We start from the raw sequence: 22934 nt of genomic DNA on the forward strand, positions 1-22934 counted from the left end.
GGCTTTGCAAATGTACCTACAGAATGTCCTGACCTGACCCTAAGTGATTCATTTAACATTCATACTAAACCTTTTCCTGAAGGCAATGCTTTTTTTTAATGAGGGGGAAGCAAATGTACCATCCCCACCCACCCAACAGTACCTTTTTTGTTGCCACCTTTGTTTAGACAATTTGGCAAGACAGTAAAATACCTATGCACTTGATTTTGTACATCAACATATGGTAGCCATAAAAATGGGCAGTGACTGTTCTCAACAGCAAATGGCTCTTTCTTGTGAATGTGGTGCAGTAACTAAGGGTGAATGTTAATCAGGAAGTTGCTCTGCTTCTCAAAGTGAAAACTGTGGCTTCTGGCACCAACAAGTAATCCTCCCTGCACATTGACCTGTGACATGTGAAGCAGTCAGCAACTCACAGCCTGGGAACTGTAAAACAGGTGGAAGATGTATAGTTATACTTCCTTGTAAAATGCCTGAGTTCCCTTCTAAGGCTCTAGTTGTTTAAAATACACTATTGCAGTTTAAAAGAAAACGTTGAAAGCATGAGAAACTTGCAGCAGACTTCAACATATGCTGACTTTTAGGAGCCTGAAGTGCCATTCAAAAGGAATTTTTCCAGAATACAGGAAGTCCATATGTCTGTGACAGTATTCCACTGTTGCTGTCTGTAATAAATAGGGCTGCATAGACAGGTTTCTGTTGGCATTTTAACACTGTGTCAGTTACAATTTCCAATATTAGCATTGATGTGCTTTATATTTCAAAGTTTAGAGAGTATTTAAGGCTATCTAGTGTGCTCTGCCTGTGAATTTGCTCTTGATCTCCCTCTCATGTCTGGCACATGCTTTCATGTTCTTTGCAAACTCAGCCCATAATTAGCACAATCTCTATGAACGCAGCTGCCTGTTTAGAGGAGGCTGTACTCTCTGAAGCTCATATAATAATCTTTTGTATGGACTAAATCACACATGGGCACTTTTTTCTTTTATTCGTGAATGCTGTTTAGTAATATTTGAAACTAAGATTTGCTTCAGCTGTGCTAAGTTGGCACTTGCATGCAACAAATTCTAGACAGACGTTTAAATAAGGCTGTAAGTGCTATGTTATTGCTTAAACACAGACAACAAAAACACACCCACCCCCTTTTATACTGTGTGAATATGTCCCACAGAACAGAGAACAGAGGTACAGAGAACAGCTGTAAGATCCCATCACTGAAGCTGCCTCTCACCTTGCCTATTTGGACAAGGTGGGATCATGTAGAAGCCTTTCAGTGCAGGAGGTAATCTCAGACACCAGCTCATGCGAGACACCTCTCATGTGTCAGATTCAGCAATGGCTGTTTCAGCAGCTTCTTAAATTCTGCTCTACCACTTAGCTTATCCTCCAAAGTGAAGGGGAACAACAGAGACAAACTTTGCTGTCCTTGTTCTTGGAACTCGCTATTTTGGGGGTCTTGCACCAACGCGGTTGGTCGAGTACTCAATATGAACTAAGTTTGTGCTTCTTCATAAGAAAACAATGATGAGCTGCTGACAGGCTGGCAAACCCTAGCAGATGTCACCAGGGGTTGATCTTATTCAGGCATCTTCACAGTGAGATCAGCAGCCCTTGGAAATGGGAGAGTATTGTAAGGGAGCCTCAGGGAAACGGAGAGCAGGATTAAAGTAGAGAAAACTTCCAGCCTTGATTCCTCTTTCTGGTCTTCCAGGAAGATATCTGTATCTTCAGATGAAGTGACTTAAGGGCCCTGGGAAACAGGTGCTTCTTTTCCTCCCTTTATACTTGTTTGCAGCTCTCACATAAAAGCTGGTACATCCAAGTGGGCAGCAGGACAGGTGCCCTTTGGCATGCAGAGATAGTGGGTGTGGAGGTCTCCCTTGTGCTATCTGGCGCTTGAATGAAAGGGAAAGAAACAACAAAGTGCTTTGAGGTGGTGCAAAATTAAATGTGGTTCTCAAAGGGGAAAAAAGGGAAGGTACTAAAAAGAGAAAACATAGGGAGAAGGACAAAAACAACTCAGGACCAGTAGTCTGCAGAGGCTGAACTGGGCTGTGTCCTGCTGGTCCAGCCCAAGTCATGGTACAGGCCCTGTTCACTGGTGCTTCAGAGCAGGTACAAATATGTTTGGGAACTTGGACTGCATGCACAGACAGCAGTGTTCAGACATCTAATAGTGGCAAGCTTTCACAAGGCTTGCTTGAACTGTCAGAGTCTAGTTGGAGTGCTCCATTTCCTGCTGTAACTTGCTGTCTTTCCTGACCCTCCCACAGGTGGTTTGAGCAATTTGTGATGCAGTGGCTGGATGAAAATGAAGATGTTTCCTTAGAATTCCTGCATGGTGCTCTGGAGAGAGATAAAAAAGATGGGGTATGTAGGTCACGCTGAGTGAAACACTTGGTCCTACATCATTCAGTGCACAGAACCAAATAAAACACTGTAAATTCAGCTATCGTACAAATGGAGGATGTGGCCCTTTCTGCTTGCCAGACAACTGGGAAACTCATTTATTTTAGGACTTTACAGGTCACAGAGAGCTTTTTAATAGCAAGGTACATATCATTCATTTATGTCTGTTCTGCTGCTGTTAATCTGTCAGCCAGTGGCTTGGTGCTCTCTCTGTTTGGAAGAGGTAATTGAAATTGAAAATTGAGGCACTTTGCATGTACTTAGTCATGCAGTGAGAATGTGACCTTAATCCACTGACAGACCAATCTTATTCTTAATTTGCTGAGTATTCCCTATGGAGAGAAGAGCTTTCTTGTTTATTCAGGGACTGTAGTTTGTGATACTAATGGAAACATTCTGTTCAATATCTAAATTTTAAAAAAAAAAATAAAATTAAAAAGAGCTCTTTACTCTCTCCTTCCTTCCTCATTAACTGACAGACCATGCATTTCATCAAGGGTCTCAGCATCATGCAGCACTTCCCTGGTGCTTGTCATGTCATCACTGGTAAAGGACAGTAAACTTACAACCCAACTGAATTGGCTATTTAGCATCTCTAGGCCTTTTGGAGAGTTTTTTTGACTAATTCAGAGGAAGATGTAGGTTTTGATAAATTTGTCCTGCCTTCAATGCCACAGATGATGGAAACACCCATGAAATGAATGTGTTTCAGATCTTTCTGCTTGACAGTGACTCTTTGTACTTCTGTTTTAGTTCCAGCAAACGTCCGAGCATGCTCTGTTCTCTTGCTCAGTGGTGGACGTCTTCACCCAGCTCAATCAGAGCTTTGAGATCATTAAGAAGTTGGAGTGCCCAGACCCTGTCATTGTTGCTCATTATAATAGGAGGTTTGCTAAGGTAATACCCTCAACGTCCAGATGTTAATCTTGCCTTAGTGGGATGTAAAACAATGTAATGGTTTTTTTGTTTTATTTCCTGGAGTTCTTCAGCAGTGTTAGGGGACAAGTAACAGTGCTCACATCTTGTCTTCACAGACTATTGGGAAAGTGCTGATGCAGTATGCTGACATACTGTCCAAGAGCTTTGAGTCCTACTGTTCCAAGGAGAAACTGGTAAGTTATGCTGAGCTTCTCCTTTGCTCTGGAGAATCACATAATTGTCCTGATGAAACCAATCTCACATTGCACCTGGCCGTAGTGATGCTGTAAATATTTTCAGGATTGTTATCATCATTCATATGCTTTTGCAGATTGAACTGTGGCTTGGCCCTGGAATAAAAACAGGTCCTGAAGATGATCTGCAGGGCTTGGAGGCTGTCAGGTCGCCTTGAAATTAACTTCCACATTGCCTGAGTTGTGTGTTACAGAGGTGATTGAAAAAACAAGTGGGCACAGATTGCTCTGTAGATCTGGTACTTTGCAGAGATCTCCTATCTGGGTGTTCTGGAACTGACCATCCCATTTCAAGCTGAAGAAAAAATGACTTGGTTTTTTTTTTTAATGTTTGAGTGCTGAAATCTGTGCATGCCCTACCTCCTGTTTGACTCTCTGATCTGGTGGTACTTGGAGAAGGGTATTGAGGCACAAGGTCTCGCACTGGTGACAATGTGTTGGCATCCTGAGCAGTAACAGGCACCTGCTTTTGTCCCTGCAGCCCTGTATCCTGATGAATAATATCCAACAACTGCGGGTGCAGCTAGAGAAGATGTTTGAAGCTATGGGTGGTAAAGAGGTAAGAGAGCTCAGAGACTGAGTGTTGCTTATTCCTGCTACACTGTTGTTACTAGGGTACGTGCATCATAATGGTTCTTGAGGCTTGCAGTCATGAGAATAGCCTTGTGACAACTGGCACTGTAAGTATGAGGAGACAGCAGTAGCTGAAGACTTTTCAACTATATCTGTGATAAAAAGCAGGAGCAAATATTTTGAAGCATGGAATAGCATGGAGAAGGAAAGAGAAGGTTGCATGTCATGCTCATGTGAGCTGGATGTGGACATGGCTAGTGGTTTCTCAACTCTGAAGACAGAGAAGTCTGAGAACTGTTGACAGTTGAATCATTTTATATGGCATACAATTGTGGCACAGTACCTTTAGCATGAGATGTTCAAAATCTAGTACATTAGAGACATGCAAACAAGAGTTCTGTACTCATGTTTTGAGGGATACTCAGATATGTCTATTTTTTATGAGATGTTCACTTTTACAGAAATAATGTTTTATTCGCCCAGATCACTATTTCTGTTCTCATATAATCTATGTATCTTTTTTTTCTCTTCTTTTTTCACTGCTTTTCAAGATTCAGGAAGATGAAGAAAAGCCTGCTGATGCTGATGTTAGGAAAAAATTATCTTCAAGTGCATTTACTTTGGTTGTGTTGTGATAGAGCCTGTGCTATGACCTGTATGCCAAGAGGAGAGTCAGCTTTGCTGATGGACAGCTTAGTTTTTGCCTGTATTGCTTTTCCAAATCTTTCTTGTGCTCAGCAGCAGAATTCTATGAAGTGGCAAAAATCTCGACAAATAGATTTGCCCCATGAGGCAAGGAAAACTGCTGTCATTCTTTCACATGTCACCTCAACAATACTAATTTCTGAGCCCTACATCAAGAACTGGCATTATATGGTCCCAGCTGTAATAGCAGCAGTAGCTAAATGCTCATTTTTGGGAAAAAAATAAACTTGTGATGAAATGTTTGTGAAGTGGCTTATAAAATTTTAATGCCTGTGCATTTAATTTCCCTTAAGGAAGCAATTAGCTGCTATTTTCTGTAGTGGTAGCCATTAAGTAGGGTTTTCCTATAGTTCATTCCCTGATACTGTATTAAATAAGTGGAGAATAACATTTGTTTCTTGAAACTGTTGGCTACTTTTCCTAGACCTCTTCTCTGCATTCTGCCCTTTAAAACCTTCCTCAGGAGATGTAAGTAAAGTAAAACAGAGGTAATGAATCCACTGTTTCCCCTGTGCTGTGGAACCGAAAGAAAAAAAAGGGGAGAGAAATCCAGACAATGAGCAATAAAATACACAGGAAGAAATGTGACAAACATGCTAGGAAGCTGGTTTTTGAAAGTGATTTTTTCTTTTCTTCTCAGATGGCACTTATTGCCCTTCATGGGGCTCCTGCTGATCACCAGAAATAAATCGTGTTGTGTTAGGTGCCTGCAATATTTGCTGTCCCCAGGGGTTTCCCGCTTGGTGACTATGTAGAACATTTGCTTCTTGACTTGAAACCTGCAGGTTCTCTGTTTTGCTAGAGTAAACAAGGTCTTGTCCTAGTTCATGGTCTTTCTGATGCAGATTGAACCTAACTACTGGGTAGCAATTGGTGAGACAACAGCTTTGAAAACAGAACTTTATGGAAAATGTATCTGTGGGTTTTATCCTCCTTCAGAAAGGACAGTTTTTACTTGCTGTGGCAGATCTCTTTTATATTCATCTATACATCACACAGTAGCTTGCACAAAACTAAGCATTATCCTGACTACTCTACCTGAAAAGGATCTGCTTTCCTGGGGGAGTAAGAAAGTAGCATAGTTGTATGTCCTGGTCTTGAACTGTTCAACTTTCTGTGTTCTCAAAAGTGTTTTTGAGAGCTAGGTACCAAATATTCCATTGTTGCTCTGGCAGATATGCCAGGTGTATAATGTGTGCAGCTAGACCTGGGGGACTGGTTTCAGTTTATGTGTGGCTTCATCTGCTTCCAGTTCACAGATTCATCTCCAGCTACAGCTGTAGCACTGCACAACTCTGGAAAGCTTTGAAATATTGCTGCTACCCAGTGCTTTTTTCCAGTGGGTCCACAACCCACACTAACAGAAATCCATATAACTTACTCCTTTTTGCAGCAAGGGAAATGAAGGGACAGGGCTCATTCATACTCACCCTGCAATGTAGTGGCATAACATGGAACAGAAGTGCCCAGTACTGTTTACTGAAATTGTGATACAGTGCCTCCACCCCCTGCCCCCCAATGGTTATGGTACCTTTTCCCTTCACTTCTCTTATTCTTTTTTCAACTGTAGTGCTCAGAGGGTACAAAACAGGGGGAAAATTGCCCAACATCTCTGGTTTAATGTGTTGACATCATGTGATCTGTGAACATTAGTAGTCAGAAACAATAAGGACAACAGCAAAGCGTTAGAGAGCTCTGTGTGGAGGGATTCTCTTGGGTCTGTGCCTGAGAACTCAAAGCAAATATATTTATGCACACACATACATATGTGCATACAGAGAGAAAAGTATCTTAAATTATTTTGGGGAATTATAATTAATACTTGCATTTCCCTTTTGCACTGTGTTGATCTCATGGGATCAAAACAGTGTCACCATGACTCAGGAGCATTCTCAGACATCCCTAAGCATGTTTTGGAAAGGCAGTATTTATGGAGTGGCAGATAGCATTAAAAGCATAATGAACAGTGGAATTGGGGAGTGAGTCCTGGACAAAAACTGGATGCATGAACATCTTTTGAAACCTTTGATTCATCTGAATCATCTCCAATACACCCACAGAATGGAGATAATAATTTAGCTCTGTGCTAAAGTGGGCTACATACATTCAGTGCTACTGTTTGCCTGAACTTGGCCCATTTATTTAATTATTCATACATTATCTAATAAAAGCTAATGTGTCCTGCATTTTCAACCCACCTCTGCAGTTTTCCAGCAGAGTTCAGCCTGCAGTCCATTATTTTGCTTAGCTTTTCATGAGTAATGAACTCATGCCACTGAAATTAAAAGGTGTGGTACTGCATTGCATACTGCTGGAGTCTAGATGTACTGTGAAAAACTAGTTTAAAACATTTCTACACCTTTTTTCCCCAAAGTTAAGCATGTGAGGTGAGTATCAGAGACAAGCACTGCCTGGGGAACCCAAGGAATTAGCTGCTGAGTAGCCACCTATTGTCATCACACAATTTTCATGCCTTCCGTTTCAAGCTAATCTGCACAATTAAAGCTTCAGGAAACTCTCCTCTTAATGCTTAGCCAGAGTTAGCCCACATTTTAAATCCTGAGTTAGCCACCTGAATAACAAATTGCAGGACAGCTTAGAAACAGCCAAGATTTAATAACAGTGTTCTCAGAGGATTTGCGGTATCCACTCTTTGCTCCTCTTTAGCTTCCCACATGCCATAGCTAAGGCCACCCTAGTATTTGGGAAGTTGGCAGCTGTTGTTTGGATTCAGTGCAGGTCCCTAAAAAGGGGTTGGACCTGGTGAGCTCCCTGCCTCACCGTTACCTCTGCAGAGCGGACCTCCCAGGGGCTGGTGGAGGGAGGCAGAGCAAAAATCAGCAGCTTCAAACCAGAGTCAGATGTACTCCATAACTTGCATAAAGCTAAAATAAGTTAGCAGAGCATAATTCTTTACCTGCTGACAGGTCAGATCAGACGTGATGATTTCAGTGTCTCTGCCTTTTAGAAGTGAAAATATTAACATCTTCAGCCTTTGAGAAGGCAAGAGCCGTGTCTGTCCACATACACCAGCTACTGAGAAGCCTTTCAGTTCTGGTCACTTGCACTTCACCAGTGAGTGTAGAAACCAAAGAAGAACTAATGGCATCTCTTGGAAAACTTGGAAGTCCATCACAGCAAATTCTTAGACTCAAGGCTTCTGTTTCATGCATGAGAGAAGCAGGAGATCAACCTAAATTCAAGTTGATAACCCCGTGCTGTAAATGCCACCACTCAGATTAGCAGAGAACTTGAGGTTTCAGCCCTAAATGGGCTTGGATGAGACTTTGGGGCCCAGGTTCTCTGAAGTACCAAGTCCCAAGTCTTCGCAGAAGATTAACAGAGCCCTGATTTCCTCTCTGAAATTTAAGTACAGGGTTAGCTTTTCTTTCTTTGAACCTCAGTTTTCAGTGTCATACATTTAGTCTCAAATACACAGATTTGACTGGAATTGAAACACTGGCTCAGAGATCAAAAGCCACCTCACTGTGGGTACTGTCCCTTTTTTTTCACAGGGAACTTTTCATTCTTCCTCTGAATTATCTCTGATACACCCACAGAAAGGAGATCATAGGCCTGCTCAGCTCCAGCTTCCCACAAAAATGGTGTGGATGTGACATGAGGCAGTGACCCAGCTGCCTAACACTGCTTTCTGCTTTACCAGCCAGATTTATCATGCAGTCCAAGTAGCAATTCTTGCTATCAATGATAGCTGATATGCTTAGAATTCATTGCTGAGCAGCAGCAGCAATACCAATGCTGGTTCATTTGAGCACTGTTATCAGTGCTTCACCACATTGGCAAAGAATAGTTTGCAGTTATACCACATGCTACACTACTTTGTAGCTAACATGTAATTTATGTGTAGGAAACAGTAGTACATACCTACCAGCCCCTTCCTAATGGACTTAAATCACCCTCAGGTAATTCCCTGAAATTTCCTTCCTAAAGCCAAAGCATTCCACAGCCTAAGTATTTATGTAATGTGTATTATGTGGACTCCTTCTCCACAGTAGCAGTTGCTCAGAGGACAACATCTTTTCTAGGATGGCAGAGGACTTGGTGGATACTGAACCAGAATGCTTACCCACCAGGGTTTGGCTTTCTAAGGGTGAGGCTGGGCACCTCTAAGTTAAATCTGGGCAACTGTCTTGCCAGATGCACCCAGAGAGCTGTGAGATGATGTTTTGGAGGAATGAGAGTTCCTACCACAGATAATGGAGCTCATCCCCTTGGCAAAGCATTGTTCCAGCTGTCTCTTCTCACAGTACTGGGATAGCAATCAGCTGTTCTTCTGCTCTGAGGAAGATCAGTTTGCAGTCAATGAGTACAATAGCAAGGGGAAGCTTAGAGTAACTCCATGCCACCTCACAGGAAAATAAATCATGAACCAGGGCAATAAGCTGTTCATCCTCACCTCAGACATCCTCTAGACTGTGCATCTGGTAGCTTATAAGAAGTAAATTGTGAAGAACAGGTGTCTTGTGCCAAATTCTTCTGGCTTTTTTTTTTTTCCAACTGGAAAAGCAGTTAGTTGGAATGTTTTGATGAGTCTTGAACTGGTTCTACCTCAAGTCTGTCAGAAATGGCCAAAATCAGGGGACAGTTCTATGCCATTAATTGTAGATAGCAAATCAGACAGCTTGTGACTCATTGTGCCTTTGGGCCGTGGGAGGGAAGGATTATGTAGGAGCAGGAGAAGCCACCACCACCAGATGCTGTTTTTGTTTTGTTACCTACAAGCTTGGCTAGAATGAATGCTGATTGGCATGACATTAGCTTCCTTCTGCCATCACAGAGCAAGGGTGTTAGAAAGATAATAGGAAAATCAAATCACTTTAATAAAGGAAAAATAATCAGAGGTAGCAATGCTTAAAATTATAAGGCCTAAGTAATCATCATTTGCTTGGTCGTTGGTTCTTAGTTTAATTACTTTTAAAATTCTGATCCAGGAGTTTCATTAGCACAGGTTCAAATGCGTAATAGAGTCAATTTTCCATGCCAGCTTACAACAGGAAAGTGAACAGATCAGTTTCCAAATCCCCTAAGGCTTGGCTTTCTCTGACAGATGCTGAGGAACATGAAAAGGGCTTTGGCACTGAATTTAGAAATGGGAACTCCCATTGTGTGCAAATCCTATATAGATGGATATGCTGTAAAAATCTAAACTGATTTATACCACTGTACTGGTACCTGGCTCATTACATCTGTAAATAGATGCTCTGCCTAAGGGGTAAGAGCTGAAGTTCTGAATGCCAAATACAAACATTTCTGTGAGCTTTTTTATTTTACAAACATCTCGCCTGCCTGCATACAAAGGCAAATCTGTTTTACAAGTTACTTTTTCAGAGCAAGTGATCCCAAAGCATTCATCATTTGTTGTTAGGTGTACACACAGGTAGGTTGCTCAGAAGTGGTTCTTTTGATGCTGGAGGGATGACTACATCTGGAATACAGGGCACTGTTCCATGTAAAAACAGGTGGCTTTGTGCTGATAATAATGGAGGAAGTACTTTCTTACAGAACCTGCCAAGATGTCGACAGCATTCACGTAGTGCTTGGGGCATTTTGTTTTTGTTTTCTGAAGTCTTCTCTGAGCACTTGCATACAAAAAGCTGTCTGGCTCCATGTGAGAGCAGAGATACATTTGCTCAATACCTAAAGCTGAGATCGTGCTTTCCAAAAGCAATGAGTGCACAACAGGTGCTGCCATTATACTGTGGCCAGATTTTCAAAATCTCTGGGGTCCAACCTTCTGAGAGCAGGGGCTGGGTCAGTCTTCAGCTGGAATACTTGGCAGCAGGGTGGAAGGTGAAACAGCTTCTTTCAAGATCATAGACAAGTAAATAGAAACCAGTGTGAAAAGCCCTGTCTCATTCTAAACTTAGAGGGGTGAAATGACCCATGAGCTGAACATACTGCACAGTACTTGATTTCTCTGCCTAGTTACACTCTTGGCCACAGGGAGTTCACATGCACTTTATTTCTCAACTTTACAAACCTCAGGAAGGGCATTGAAGGGTATTGGAGCCTGGGGAAATCACTTACTGCTTTTTAGGCAAATATCTGTTGATAATTTCACAGCTTCTGTAGCAGCAGCAGGCAGTGGAGGAGAGCATCCCAACTGGCAGAGTCCAGTGGGGATAGTTCACCTGCTTATTAAGTATAGCCTCAACAGTGAAGAGAAGCACTGCAAAGGACAGCAGACTGCCCTCTGGGTTCAAACTAAATGCTCTTTTTCATCTACAGTTGGATGCAGAAGCAAGTGACCATCTCAAAGAGCTCCAGGTGAAGCTGAACAATGTTTTGGATGAGCTGAGTGCAGTGTTTGGCAACAGGTGAGTATTACGAGGTCCTTGTCCTTGAAGCATTCCTTTCTTTTGTCTAATCTCATTCAGTCAGGTTAAGAAGAGAAGAGAAACTCCTGTGAACTGCAGTATGTTTTTCTTTTTGTCCTAAATTCATTGCCTTTCAAATAGTGAGACCATCTAAAGAAGTGAGAAATATTTTTAAAGTCTTTCTCTTCTGCATTGCTCCACTTGGAAAATGTAACATGGAGATCTCTCAACTGTGAAATGTATTTGACTTACTTAGAGTGATTTTTTTTTTATTTTATTTTTTTCAGTAAGTAGTGCTTGTCAGTAACAGAATTGCCTGCTCCTTTACTGCTCAGAAAGCAGTTTCCAGCTTAGCGTTTATGAAATAACATTCATGTTTAAACGTTCTGCTCTAAATGTATGAAACAGCTGACTGATTTCTGATTGTTAAATGAATATTGGGATAAGAAGGAAACAGGTCTGGAATTTGAGATCGACTTGTTCTAATGCTGCAGCAAATGGTGTTTTCTAATGTTTCAAGGAGAGGAGCTCTCTAAAATATTGCCAGAGTAATTGATAGCAATTAAGTTTTATTACAAATCATGTTACCATTTACCTGAGGATAAAAGTGTGCTCAGCTTTATAATGATTTTGTAATGAACTATAAAAGATGTCAATTAAGGAAAATCTAAAAATGCAGAACTCCTAACTGATCTTCAGAAACAACCACTTCTCATTACAAACCCCATTCATTTCGTATTGTGCTCCATAACAGGATTAATGCAGGCATAAACCGTAGTGTAGCTTGGATATAGGCAATGCAAAGCAAATTGTACCAACTTGGTCTCCTGGGTTCTACAGATTTGCAGTATTTATGACTAAAAAATCATAGTGGGATTTGTCAGTGACTGTTTGGATTTCAGCACAGAGAGCTAAGCAGGGAGATAAGTGAGGAGTTCCCAATGCCAGTAATGGATGCTGCGGCAAGAAATGGAGAGACTCAAACTGTAACTGAATTGAATCAATAAGGTTCATAACTAGATGGAGGGTGAGTGAGAAATCATAATTAGGAGGGTGATTTTTTTTTTTAAATCTGAGTATTGCCTCCATGGTGTTGCTGCTACAAAACAATTAAGGTACAATCTTGACATTTGCAAATATGATTTAAAGAGATTACCAGTATCAGCATAGTTACTGGGAAGTGTTTCAGAGAGATGAGCCAGGAAGAGATTTAGCCAGTCAGATGGCTCAGATGCTTTGTTCATTCCTTAACAGTAGCAGGGAGTGAATAGCAGAGCTGCAGTTTTACTGTATAAGCAGAATCTTCTAAAGGATGTGAACTTAGAAGATAAGACAGATATCTGCAATATTCTGTGCAGAGTCTGTAAGCAGTTGCTCATACAACACTGTGAACACCTGATGCTGCAGATCTGAACTCCTCTTCATCTGTATGATATAATTGCATTTGCTGAGAAGGCAGCACATGTCCAGGGAACCTCACCACCTTTGAGCTGAGAGAGGATTTTGCCTGGACACAGAAGTACTTTCTGCTTTAAGAGATATCATAGAGAACAGGAGTCTTGGAAGGGTTTATATTCATGCAAGGCTAGCTGTTGTTCTGTCCCTGGAGGCTGAAGGATTGAAGAAGGGAATTCCTGCAGGAATTAGGGAGCATGAGGCCCTGTCTGACAGCATAGGTGAAGTCATTTGTTAGCTTGCTGCTGCCAAGGACTCCTGTCAAGCTGTACATCTACACAAGCTTCACTTTCAGGTGAACCTGTTGCCACAGTAACTGATTTATTATTTTTCATAGAATTGGTAACAGTTTTAGCTCATTTTTTATCTTTTAAGGCATTGTTATTTTTTATCCCGGGATGGGAGGTTTAAAGCATCTTGAAGTGGGGCCCTGCAGCTGATGCAGTATTTGGGAGAACTGTGGGGTGGGATTAGCCTGTGGCAGAACAGGAACTGTCAGCAGTACAGGAAGTTTTTTTATGCTCTTTCATTTGATGTGATTTAAGTCTCTGGTTAAGCTGACAGTGTAGCCACAACTGACTGCTGCAAACCTCTTTCTGCTAGAAATGTGGAAGGCGGGAGGCTTCATGGAAGGAAAGCTCTGGAATTGTTCCAGTGAGAGGCAGGCTAGAAGTGAGCAAAAGGGACTGAGAGGCTGGAGGTGGCAGTGCAGGAAAGGTGACCAGGTGGAGAAGGAAGGTGAGAGCCACCGGGCAGAGTAGTTGTACAGTAGCACCCAACCCACGTTGTGGGTGTCCTGGGTGGCTCGCACACCAGAAGTTCAGGTCGTTTATGCAGATGTAAAGCTGACTTCCAGACTAGTGTCCCTGCTCTTAAAACTTTACCCTAGCTCCTAACACTGGCTTATCTTCCTGGTTTCAAGCCCCTGTGCCATTAGTGGATAGTTAAATGTCACTTGTAGTGCCTGTTGTTACTAACTGTTCTTTTAAATGTCAGAGCATTTTCCTTTATTTGCTGAATTGATTTGTTGTCAGCTCTTCTGATCTATTCATAATTTTTAATCATTGCATTATTTAATTTTGAACCTCCTCTTAGCAGGAAGAGATGGAAAAGTAATTGTGCTTTAATGCCTTGTGTGTCACTTCATTACAGGGACACTGCTCATTGCACAGCTGAGCCCCACATCCCAGTATGAAACTTGGCACGGACTGTATGGCAGTGAACTGGTTTAAATTGGTGCCTGCCTTCAAGCTGTCTCTGTTATTTTAAAGACTTAGCCTATGATGGGTCATAACCAGGACTCCTGGGTGCTCAGAGTTGTGCATGCATTGTGTCATTGCAGAAAAATGGAGAAAGCAAGGATACAGCAGGGTGCTTTGACCTAAGAATGACAGTGTTTCTTGAAATCAGGAAAGGGTAATTTCTTTCTGCAAGATGAATGAACAAGCTCTTCTCAAATGTGATTGTGTCTCGTATTCAGAGGTGATCAGCTGTGTGTGGGTGGTGGGCATAAGGAACTGGAGAACATGCCCCTTGGTAATAAATGCAGTAAAGAAAAGAGCAGCAAGTCTCATAAAGGAAGAGTAACTGAGTGCATGGTTTATGAACTTGCAATATATTACCTTGTATCTCTGCCACTGATAATCTTGTTTTTGCCTCTCTCCTATCTGTTCAGCTTTCAGACTCGTATTGATGAGTGCGTCAAGCAAATGTCTGATATCCTCTGTCAGGTGAAAGGGACAGCAAATTCTGCTGCTAATGCCAGAAACACAGTTGCACAAGATGCAGATAATGTCCTGAGGCCATTGATGGATTTCCTGGATGGAAAGTAAGGGAGTGTTCAAACATATGCTACACATACAGTTCATTGGATTGGAACAGGAATGGGGCAGAGAGGAAAATAGCTCTGTATTCTTGTATTGTTCTTGAGGTGTCTGGTCTCCAAATTTTCAAGAAGAATTAATAGCTTTTCTTCCCGTATCTGCTTCTCACAAGCCATGGATAGCCTCTTCAGCCCTCATTCCGTGCCAGAGCACACTCTCAATTCTTTTTTCTACCTCTGGCAATTAAAGCAATCAGCAAAACACACTACTGATCAGGTAGTGGAAAAGTCTGAAATTCTAAAATTTGTAGCTATGTTTTTTTTTTCCTGTAGGAATTGTACTGTAGCCAATTAGCAAACAAATTGAAAACAGTGCTTACATACTTGATACATGTACTACTCAGTATCCCAGTTGTGTTAAGCATGTGTGTTCTGGTCATACCCGGTTCTGTTCTGACTAGCAAATAAGCTTCTAAACTATCTGATTGCATAAACTTGAGCCATTGCTTTCATTAACTGTTGCCATTAATACCATGCAGCATGATTCAGCTGTGCGGGGACAGCTGAATGTGGCTAACGGGACATAATTTTTGTCAGCCAAGCCTTGAACTACAAAGAGAAATAGTTTTTAATCATTGCAGAAGTTAAACCTCTTGCTGATGCACAGTAGTTCTTTATTTTGAAAGGAGTGGCCATCAGTTTTCATAATAAATGCTTCAAGAGATGTGAAGCTTTGCAAGTTTAAAATATAGAGAGTTTGGTTGCTCTTAGTGTTGATTATCCCATCTTTGCTTTGGGTCACTGTGTGCTAAGTGACTCTCTGCAGCAGTCATTACATCTAGGAGCTTTCTCATTTGAGCATTTTCCATGCATGCCTTCATGAATCCTGAGAAACCAGACTCCTTTGTGCCACTGGGAACTTGTTATTCCTCAGGCTTATCATCCAGCTGTGGAGCAAGTAATTTTGATTATGATAATCCAACCCTGGATTATTTTCTTTCCTTCTATACAGAAGGAGAGTATTTTTTGATGCTTACTGCATCCCCCCGCATCAGTCTTGTCCCTGTTTGGTTTTGTTCATTTACTGTCTAACCAGCTGTGGGAAGAAGGGAAATTGGGAGAAGATGTTACACACTGTAGAAGAGCCAGCTGTCACCTGTGCCCTGCTACTGGCCACAGAGTTCCTGTTCTGTAGCTCTCTTAGTGTGATCAGTAAATGCCGAAGTCCAGCAAAGGAAATTCTAGTGCTTTGTGGCCTTTTTGATAGCCTGTACAATAATAAAGGGAGAAAAACTAGGGAGATAAAGCATAACTTGTTTTGTTAGAGCAGACAAACATATGGCAGTTGACTGGTGTTGAATGCAATCATAAAAAAATATGGAGGAGTCCAAGTAATGCTTCAGGGGAGTTGTAGAGGTTAAAGATTTAGAGATTTGAGCAGCTATCAGAAGCTGTCCAGGAATTTCTGCATAACACTCTGGGAAGCATTAATTTAAGGCTTTCAACATATATCCTTGTAATAACAGCTTGAAGTTAAAACTTATTATTCTGTATTTATAATTTTTTCCTGTATTCTCTATAAACCTGATACATCTTTTTAAGGGAAACCTGTTTGATGGTACCTGCTCTTATTTGGATTATATATATTATTCCCAACCACCTATCACCAGGTGATACCTTCTGTAATCCCCAGGTCAAGAAATAGAAATCATTGAGTTCAGAAATATCAATAATCCATTTGGGCCATTGTCTCAAGTGCTAGAACTCCAAGGTTGAGCAAAGGCTATACTTTGTGAAAAAGGGAGACCCTTAAAGCAATCATTATAACTGCTTTGGATAAGGCACTGGTTCTTTCATATACATCTCCTCTGTCATTTCATATTGCACTCTTTGAACTTACTCAGTTCCTGCTCTCTCCCTGCAGCCTGACTCTGTTTGCAACAGTGTGTGAAAAGACAGTGTTGAAACGGGTGCTGAAAGAGCTCTGGAGGGTGGTAATGAATACCATGGAGAAGCTGATTGTGCTGCCTCCTCTTACAGACCATACGGTAAAGCATTTTCTTCTCCCTGACTCATACCAGAAAGTGTTGCCATTGCCTGTGTAACTCATCTCCCTGACCTAATGAGTCATCTCTCCAGGTAAATTTGGCTTCTTGAGGTTGGAAAAACATGTCTGTAACCTAGTAAAGAAAGAGAGCAGCTCTCTTTATGGTAGGGTTGCAAGATACAGAGCAAGCTCTAGAAAAGAAAACAATTAAAATATCGCGATCCAAAAGGAATTTCTATCCAGTGTGTGAACTCTCGTTGATTAGGGATTTGCAATCCTCTAAGGAGAGCTGTGTGTGTCTGTGGGATTATCGAGCCATTAGTATTGTGTTCATGGCATTAGGTCAACACCTGTAAGCACTTTTGCCTAAACATCTATTAGTCGAGTGTCCCTCTGTGCAGATGTGGTTAATTTGAGCTTGATTATTAATGAAGACATCCTCTGTTTTGCTCCCCAGAACTCTTTAACATCAGTATGGCAGGATATCTCTGTCTGTGATGTTGGGGAGTTGGAAGTTTGTCCAGATAGTTTTCCTTCCAAGGAAGTCTTTTGTGTAATTGTTCAGCTCTGCAGACTTGCTGGATGAATATGTATCATGAATGTAGTTGTGCTTTTAACCATAGATTAACTCTTCCCCAATTTTGAGAAACCACAGAAACTGATTAAGTATCAGTCACAGGTGCCCAGCTGCTCTGGGGGATGACTCAGTTGGAGGCATTGTGAAGTTTGGGCTATAACCTCATTATTTACAGATGATCCAGAACTTCTTTTCATCTCTCTGTTAAACTTCCAGTCTGTGGCTAATTTATGCAGATTTATGTTTTTTCCCAGTGGTGGGAAGAACAATAATGGTTTTTATACTATTCAGCAGTTCCCTCATGTATTTTGACTGGACTTCTTGGGTTGCAGTGTCTCGGGAAGTGATGCAAACCTGTCTCTTGCACTAGGTGTTTCTTGCTCTGAGAGGGAAGGCCCTTGTCTCTGGCCTTGATGACGACAACTTTAAAACTGTTGAGATGCACTGCGCTGTCATACCTATGACCATAAAATTAGCTTAAGGCGTAATTTGCTAAAGACTGCTTTCTCTGAGCTCATATTCAGAGTAATCATTTCTGATTGCCTTTTTAATTCATAAGGAAGAAAAAGAAAATTAATTAAGGAGGATGAAATTTCTTTCTCTTGGTTGAATCGCTTTTAATAACGAGTCTTTGGGGACAGGTGCTAAAATCATCATGTAAGAGCAGCATTAACATGACCCATTTGGAATGGAATCATTGAGATCAAGGGCCTCAGACAGAACTAGGGAGGAGCTGCTTGAGCTTTATACTTGCTAGTTTTGGATTTCAAAGGCAGAGTAGGAGAGTGATTCAGTGCTTGTATCATGAAGGAGGCAATAACTGCTATCAGCCAATTCTTCCAACCTGCGGGATGTTGCTGTAAGCCATTTAGACTGTTCTTCACAAACAGTTTCTTGTTGCCATCACTTCAGTTTCAAATTGAGAGGCATATTGAAGCGTATCCTCAGTTGTCTGAGGTTATGCAAAATGCTCATCACTGGATGGTAGCAAGGAGGCTGAACTAGTCCAAACTGGAAAAGAGTTGCAGTTTCAAAAGGAGAGTTGTGAACAATGCAGTGATTCAAATGGCCTTGTCTGTAGTCCTTGAGCAGGGAACCTGTGGTGAGGCTAGATGAGCTACAAGGACAAAGAGCTTCTTCCACTGTTCTCTGGGTTGTAGCAATTTATTCTGTCACCACCAGCTTTTCATTATTCCCAGCAATGAAGGCTGGAGGGCAAGGCAAAGCAAAACTCAGGGTTGTCAGCATGGGCAGAAGCATACTATTCTACTTCTCTGACAAGCACCTCTTATCTAATTTTACTTTCTTTTTTTTTTTTTTTTTTGAAAGCACATCAGACACAAATAGCCTCAGGCACTGCAACACACTTTCCTCCCAACCCTCAGCAAAAGAAAGCCACAGTGGTGCCTCTCCAGGTTTGAAGGACCACTGATGGGGATTTCCCTCCTTAAACTCCTCTTAAGCTATTAAGAAGTAGGGGATATTCATGGCAGAAAAGAATCTCTTTTATGGAATATTTTCTCTTCTTTCTGTAAAATTGCTGGAGGTGCAGAAGTGGTTTTGATGGTGATCATGGCAAGCATTAGGTGGAAGTTCCCATCACACTGCAGTTTGTCTCACCTGTCACTTGCATGACCTTGGCACTGTGCAGTGCTTAAATGCCATTCTCCAGACTGATTGTTCCACTTAAATTAGCTCCTGGAAAATTTTGTGCAGGGGTGGGGCCAAAGGGGGAAAGTGTCAGCTACTGCTTGTGAAGGATCCAGTGGGGACAGGACAACTTTTTCCAGCCTCCCACTCTAATGAACCTGAGCTGTGGGTCCTTCATGACTTTCAGATGCTGGAGCCTCTCTGAGCATTGGCCACCTGTGGCTGGTGAGATTAGTAACAACATGATCTCCAGTAACTCACCAAGTAATTCACACCTCCCTAATTTTAAGATTAGCTTTTAATTAAACACCTTCAGTCTTGGTTGAGTGGATATCTACTTTGGGAGTCTTTGTTTAAGGGTTCAGTGCACAACACTTGGGGATATTAACAGGTTAGTTACATATTTCTTTCTTACTGCTTGAATGAATGGATGAAACTATACCATACAATCAGTGACTAGTGAGGTCAGCGAAGAGTTGCTTAGTTTACAGCCAGATGATTCCTCTGGAGCCTCTCCTTTATTTATTTCACACACTACACTGCAGCCATTCACAAGAGGCTCCATTTATGTTTGTTCCTGCTCTGCTTTTTTCTACTTGTCAGACTTCTCCTCACTAAATGAGAGCACGGTCCAGGATAAGAACTAAATTTTCTTTAAGCTGAGCACAGTCCAGGATAAGAACTAAATTTTCTTTAAGCTGAGGACTTGTGACTTCCAGACCGTCTGTTCTTCAGGCTCATCTGCCTGAGCCGCTTCAGAGCTGTTTTGTGGTGGAAGAGAGTTTGGCTTTAAGAGGTTTTCCGAAACCTTTCTTAACCTGTGTTAGTTTAAATCAATCCTCTCCCTTGTGCTAGCTAGGAGCAGAAGAGTTTAAGGCTGCCTCTGTGATGAGGAGAAAAAGCTTTCGTAGCCTTGAATAAAATTATGGTCTGTGAACTGCACATGTGTCTAGATCTCTGTACTGACAGGTAATTATTTTCCCCTTTTCATCCCCACTTTTAAACCTATTTTGTCAGTGATTAATACACCACAGTGGCAAAAAAAAAAAAAGTCTTTTAATGTATGCAAATGAACATTGCCAGATATGATAGAGTTTTTTAAATGAACTTAAAATGCTGTTAAAAAATTATCAGATCTCATTGTTGTTGAATGTAGGAATTGAAAAAATTATGGGAAAGGAATGTACAATAGCAGATGAAACTTCCTTTCACTGGTATATCTCAGAAAAATAAGCCTCACTAATAATATGTTTTACAAAAACGGTTTGGAATCCAAAAGACTTGCAGTAGGCTTTTGTTTCCCAACTTTGTCAACTGAGCAGTAGGACAGTTAAGCTTTGGGGGTTTGAGCTGCTTGGAATATAAATCAGTGCAGTTCTGTTGGCTTCTAACAATTAGACTTGAGTCAGCTGATGATCCTTCTCTAAATGCTTTCACTGAGGGAGAAAAAAGCATGAGACCATTAACAAGGAATTTAAAATCTCTGTGTTGTGGACTATAGGTGTGTTTCTGTTACTGTAAAGTTTAGGAAAATACAGTTAGTATTATGGGAAGAGCCAAAAAAACCAGCACGAAGGCCTATCCCCTTTCCAGCTATGTTTGCCACAGAGCTAATCATGATTCATAATAAGGACTTAATTTTTCCTCATTTCTCTCCTTGTCTTTTTAATCAATTCCACTGTAGGCAGCTTTTCTCAAAACTACCTGATAATTTAAGTTTAGTTGTTTTCATTCCCTGGAATAAGTGCTGTGATGCTGTCTGTAGACCTTTGTGGCATGTTTTTCATTAATAAATAACTTTTTTGAGCAGTATGGCATCTTGTTTACAAGAATGCCATTTGGCAGGGGAAGGAGCTGTCCAGATTTTCATTAGATGTTACCAGCATTGGTGACAAACTCGGTGTAACAGTAAAATAACTTCTCCTTGCAGACGCATTGACAGAGATTGTCACTGATTGATGAGGGTTTTCTTAGCATGCAAGAAATGAGCAGTTATCTGAGCAGCTTTGTTCCATGAAGCGTATCCAGTCACTGAGTATTGCTCAGTGTTACTGGCCTGCCCTCCTTAGAAGCCTGCAGCAGTGAGACTACGTGCCAAGGCTGGTTAATGTTGTTGTTCGAGTGTATCTAAAAAGAAGCATCCAGTGAACATTGAAAATACTGAATTAAGAAATGTTGATGTTAGTGTGTTTTGAGACTACTCAGTTTTTCGGAATTCAGAATATAAAAATGTTGATTTTTTTTTTCCCCTGCTTGGTTAATAGGCTTGAAAACCTTAAATTTTAAGACCCATAAGTCAAAAAAACCCCTATGTGGCCAATTGTACAGAACAGCAGGCACATCTGCTGGCTGAAACCCTGTACTCTGGTGAGTTATTTGGCATGGCCCACAGTGGAATCTGTTGTTCCTGGTGTGCAGTCACATTCAACCTTGCTTGCTGGAAATACAGAGAAAATACTGCTCTTTTAGATTATAGAGTAGTAGTCTTAAACACTGTCCAAGGGATACTGACAGCAAGTCAAGCTCCCAGTTTCAGTTCAGAAGCTTTCCTTTGTGGATGTGTTGTCCTTGCCTGCAGTTTCCCCTCCACCCCTGCCAAAAGTTGTGAATTTAATAATTTATCAAGAGCTTCTGTTTAGCTACAAAATCAATAACGTTCATTCTGTGCGATTTTTAGTCAACAAACATAAAAGGCTGAGGAACAGTGAGGGTTAGGTGATGGTTACCAGCAGAGCAAATCAAGAGGTGATCTATAATTTCAGGCCACAGAATCTTTCAGCTTGAAGAAATTTCCAAAGCCAGAGAAATTAGAGGTTGTGATTAATTGCGAGAGGGAAAGACTGTTGAGATGAGAAAGGGTAGTAAAGGAGAGGGAAGGAGGGCTGTGGAAAGGAGAATGGGGTTTACTGGAGACCTTTAACTAGTGGAGCCAACAGTCCTGAGACAGGATGTCCTGTCCCTGGAAACGTTCAAGGCCAGATTAGGTGGGACTCTGACCAACCTGATTTAGTTGAAACACATTTTATGTGTTACTATTTATTTTCCAAGTGCCTAAGTGACGAATTGGTACCTAGGTATCATGTAGCAAGTGTGATTTTAAACCAGAAGAGGATAGATTTAGACAAGGTGGTAGATGCCCCATCCCTGAAAGTGTTCAAGGTCAGGTTGAACAGGGCTTGGAGCAGCCTGGTCTGGTTGAAGATGTTCCTGCTCATTGTAGAGAAATTGAACTAGATAACCTTTGAAAGTCCCTCTCAACCCAAGCCATTCTGTGATTCATCTCCCAAGTGTTTTTTCTGAGCAAAAGACCCTACTGCAAAGTGCATTCCTGGAAGTGTCCATCTCTGGAATCTTACTTCAGGCATTCAGTTGGGACATCCCTGGGCACTTCTCAACTGATACCTGCAGTGACAGGTACTTTAACACCAGTCCCTAGTGACCAAGTACAAGTGAGGACAACCAGAGATCATCTTTAGGAGGGCATTGCTCCTGACATACTGAAGGTTTTCCTGAGAAGGATAATTGAGGGGAGGTTTAATTAGGGAAACCTGTAGCTTTGTCCTGGTCCTAAAGCCCAAATCTGACTAGCCTGAGAGAGCTGGAGTGCAAATTCATAGAGAGTTACAGTAAGCTGGGGTCTCATACCAAGTGGAGTAATAGACAATGGTGACTTTTCTAAAGAAAAAGACAAAATTAAATGAATGAAAAGGATGAGTGAAGTGGAAGAAAATAAATTATAGCACACTCCATTAAGTATCTTTGGGAGATGATACTGGAGAATTGTCTTGGTTACTTTTGGCTTTCTCATTAAATTTTGGGCTTCACTCCCCAGGCAAAGGGAATATTACACAACAGAGAAATGGTGTGTAGGAAAAAAAAGGAAAAATATCTTAGTTGCAACCATTGCTGAAAAAGTATATAAAAATACATTATATGGGAGTGTAAGTGACTTGAAGTGAGATTTCCTGCCATTGGAATTTATCTTCCCTTTGTGTTTCTCTCCATTGGTTATACAGCTTCAGTAAGGCACAGTGGGGGAAGAAGAGCCACTGGCCAAGCTTTTGACATTTAAAGGTGATACTGTAGTATTCACTGGACTTTGGCAATCTCTCACTTGTAAACAGCTCGGGTGCAGTTTTGATTCTGATCTGAGGTGTGCTTTACCCTCACCCTGATGATTGAGATT

At 41.3% G+C, this 22934-nt stretch overlaps 1 protein-coding gene across 11 annotated transcripts in view; it reads left to right on the forward strand.

Annotated features, from left to right (window-relative positions):
* Positions 1–22934, forward strand: part of UNC13B (unc-13 homolog B) — a 208517-nt gene that overhangs the window by 170361 nt on the left and 15222 nt on the right. For all 11 annotated transcript variants that reach the window (XM_027665364.1, XM_027665365.1, XM_027665366.1 and 8 more), the window contains 7 exons: positions 2274–2370; positions 3163–3306; positions 3444–3521; positions 4063–4140; positions 11109–11197; positions 14328–14480; positions 16399–16522. In XM_027665364.1, the coding sequence (XP_027521165.1) occupies positions 2274–2370; positions 3163–3306; positions 3444–3521; positions 4063–4140; positions 11109–11197; positions 14328–14480; positions 16399–16522 (763 nt within the window). The remainder of the gene's footprint in view (positions 1–2273; positions 2371–3162; positions 3307–3443; positions 3522–4062; positions 4141–11108; positions 11198–14327; positions 14481–16398; positions 16523–22934) is intronic.

This window comes from Corapipo altera, unplaced genomic scaffold (assembly GCF_003945725.1).
Source record: "Corapipo altera isolate COAL_440 unplaced genomic scaffold, ASM394572v1 61045, whole genome shotgun sequence".
Classification (NCBI taxonomy): domain Eukaryota; kingdom Metazoa; phylum Chordata; class Aves; order Passeriformes; family Pipridae; genus Corapipo; species Corapipo altera.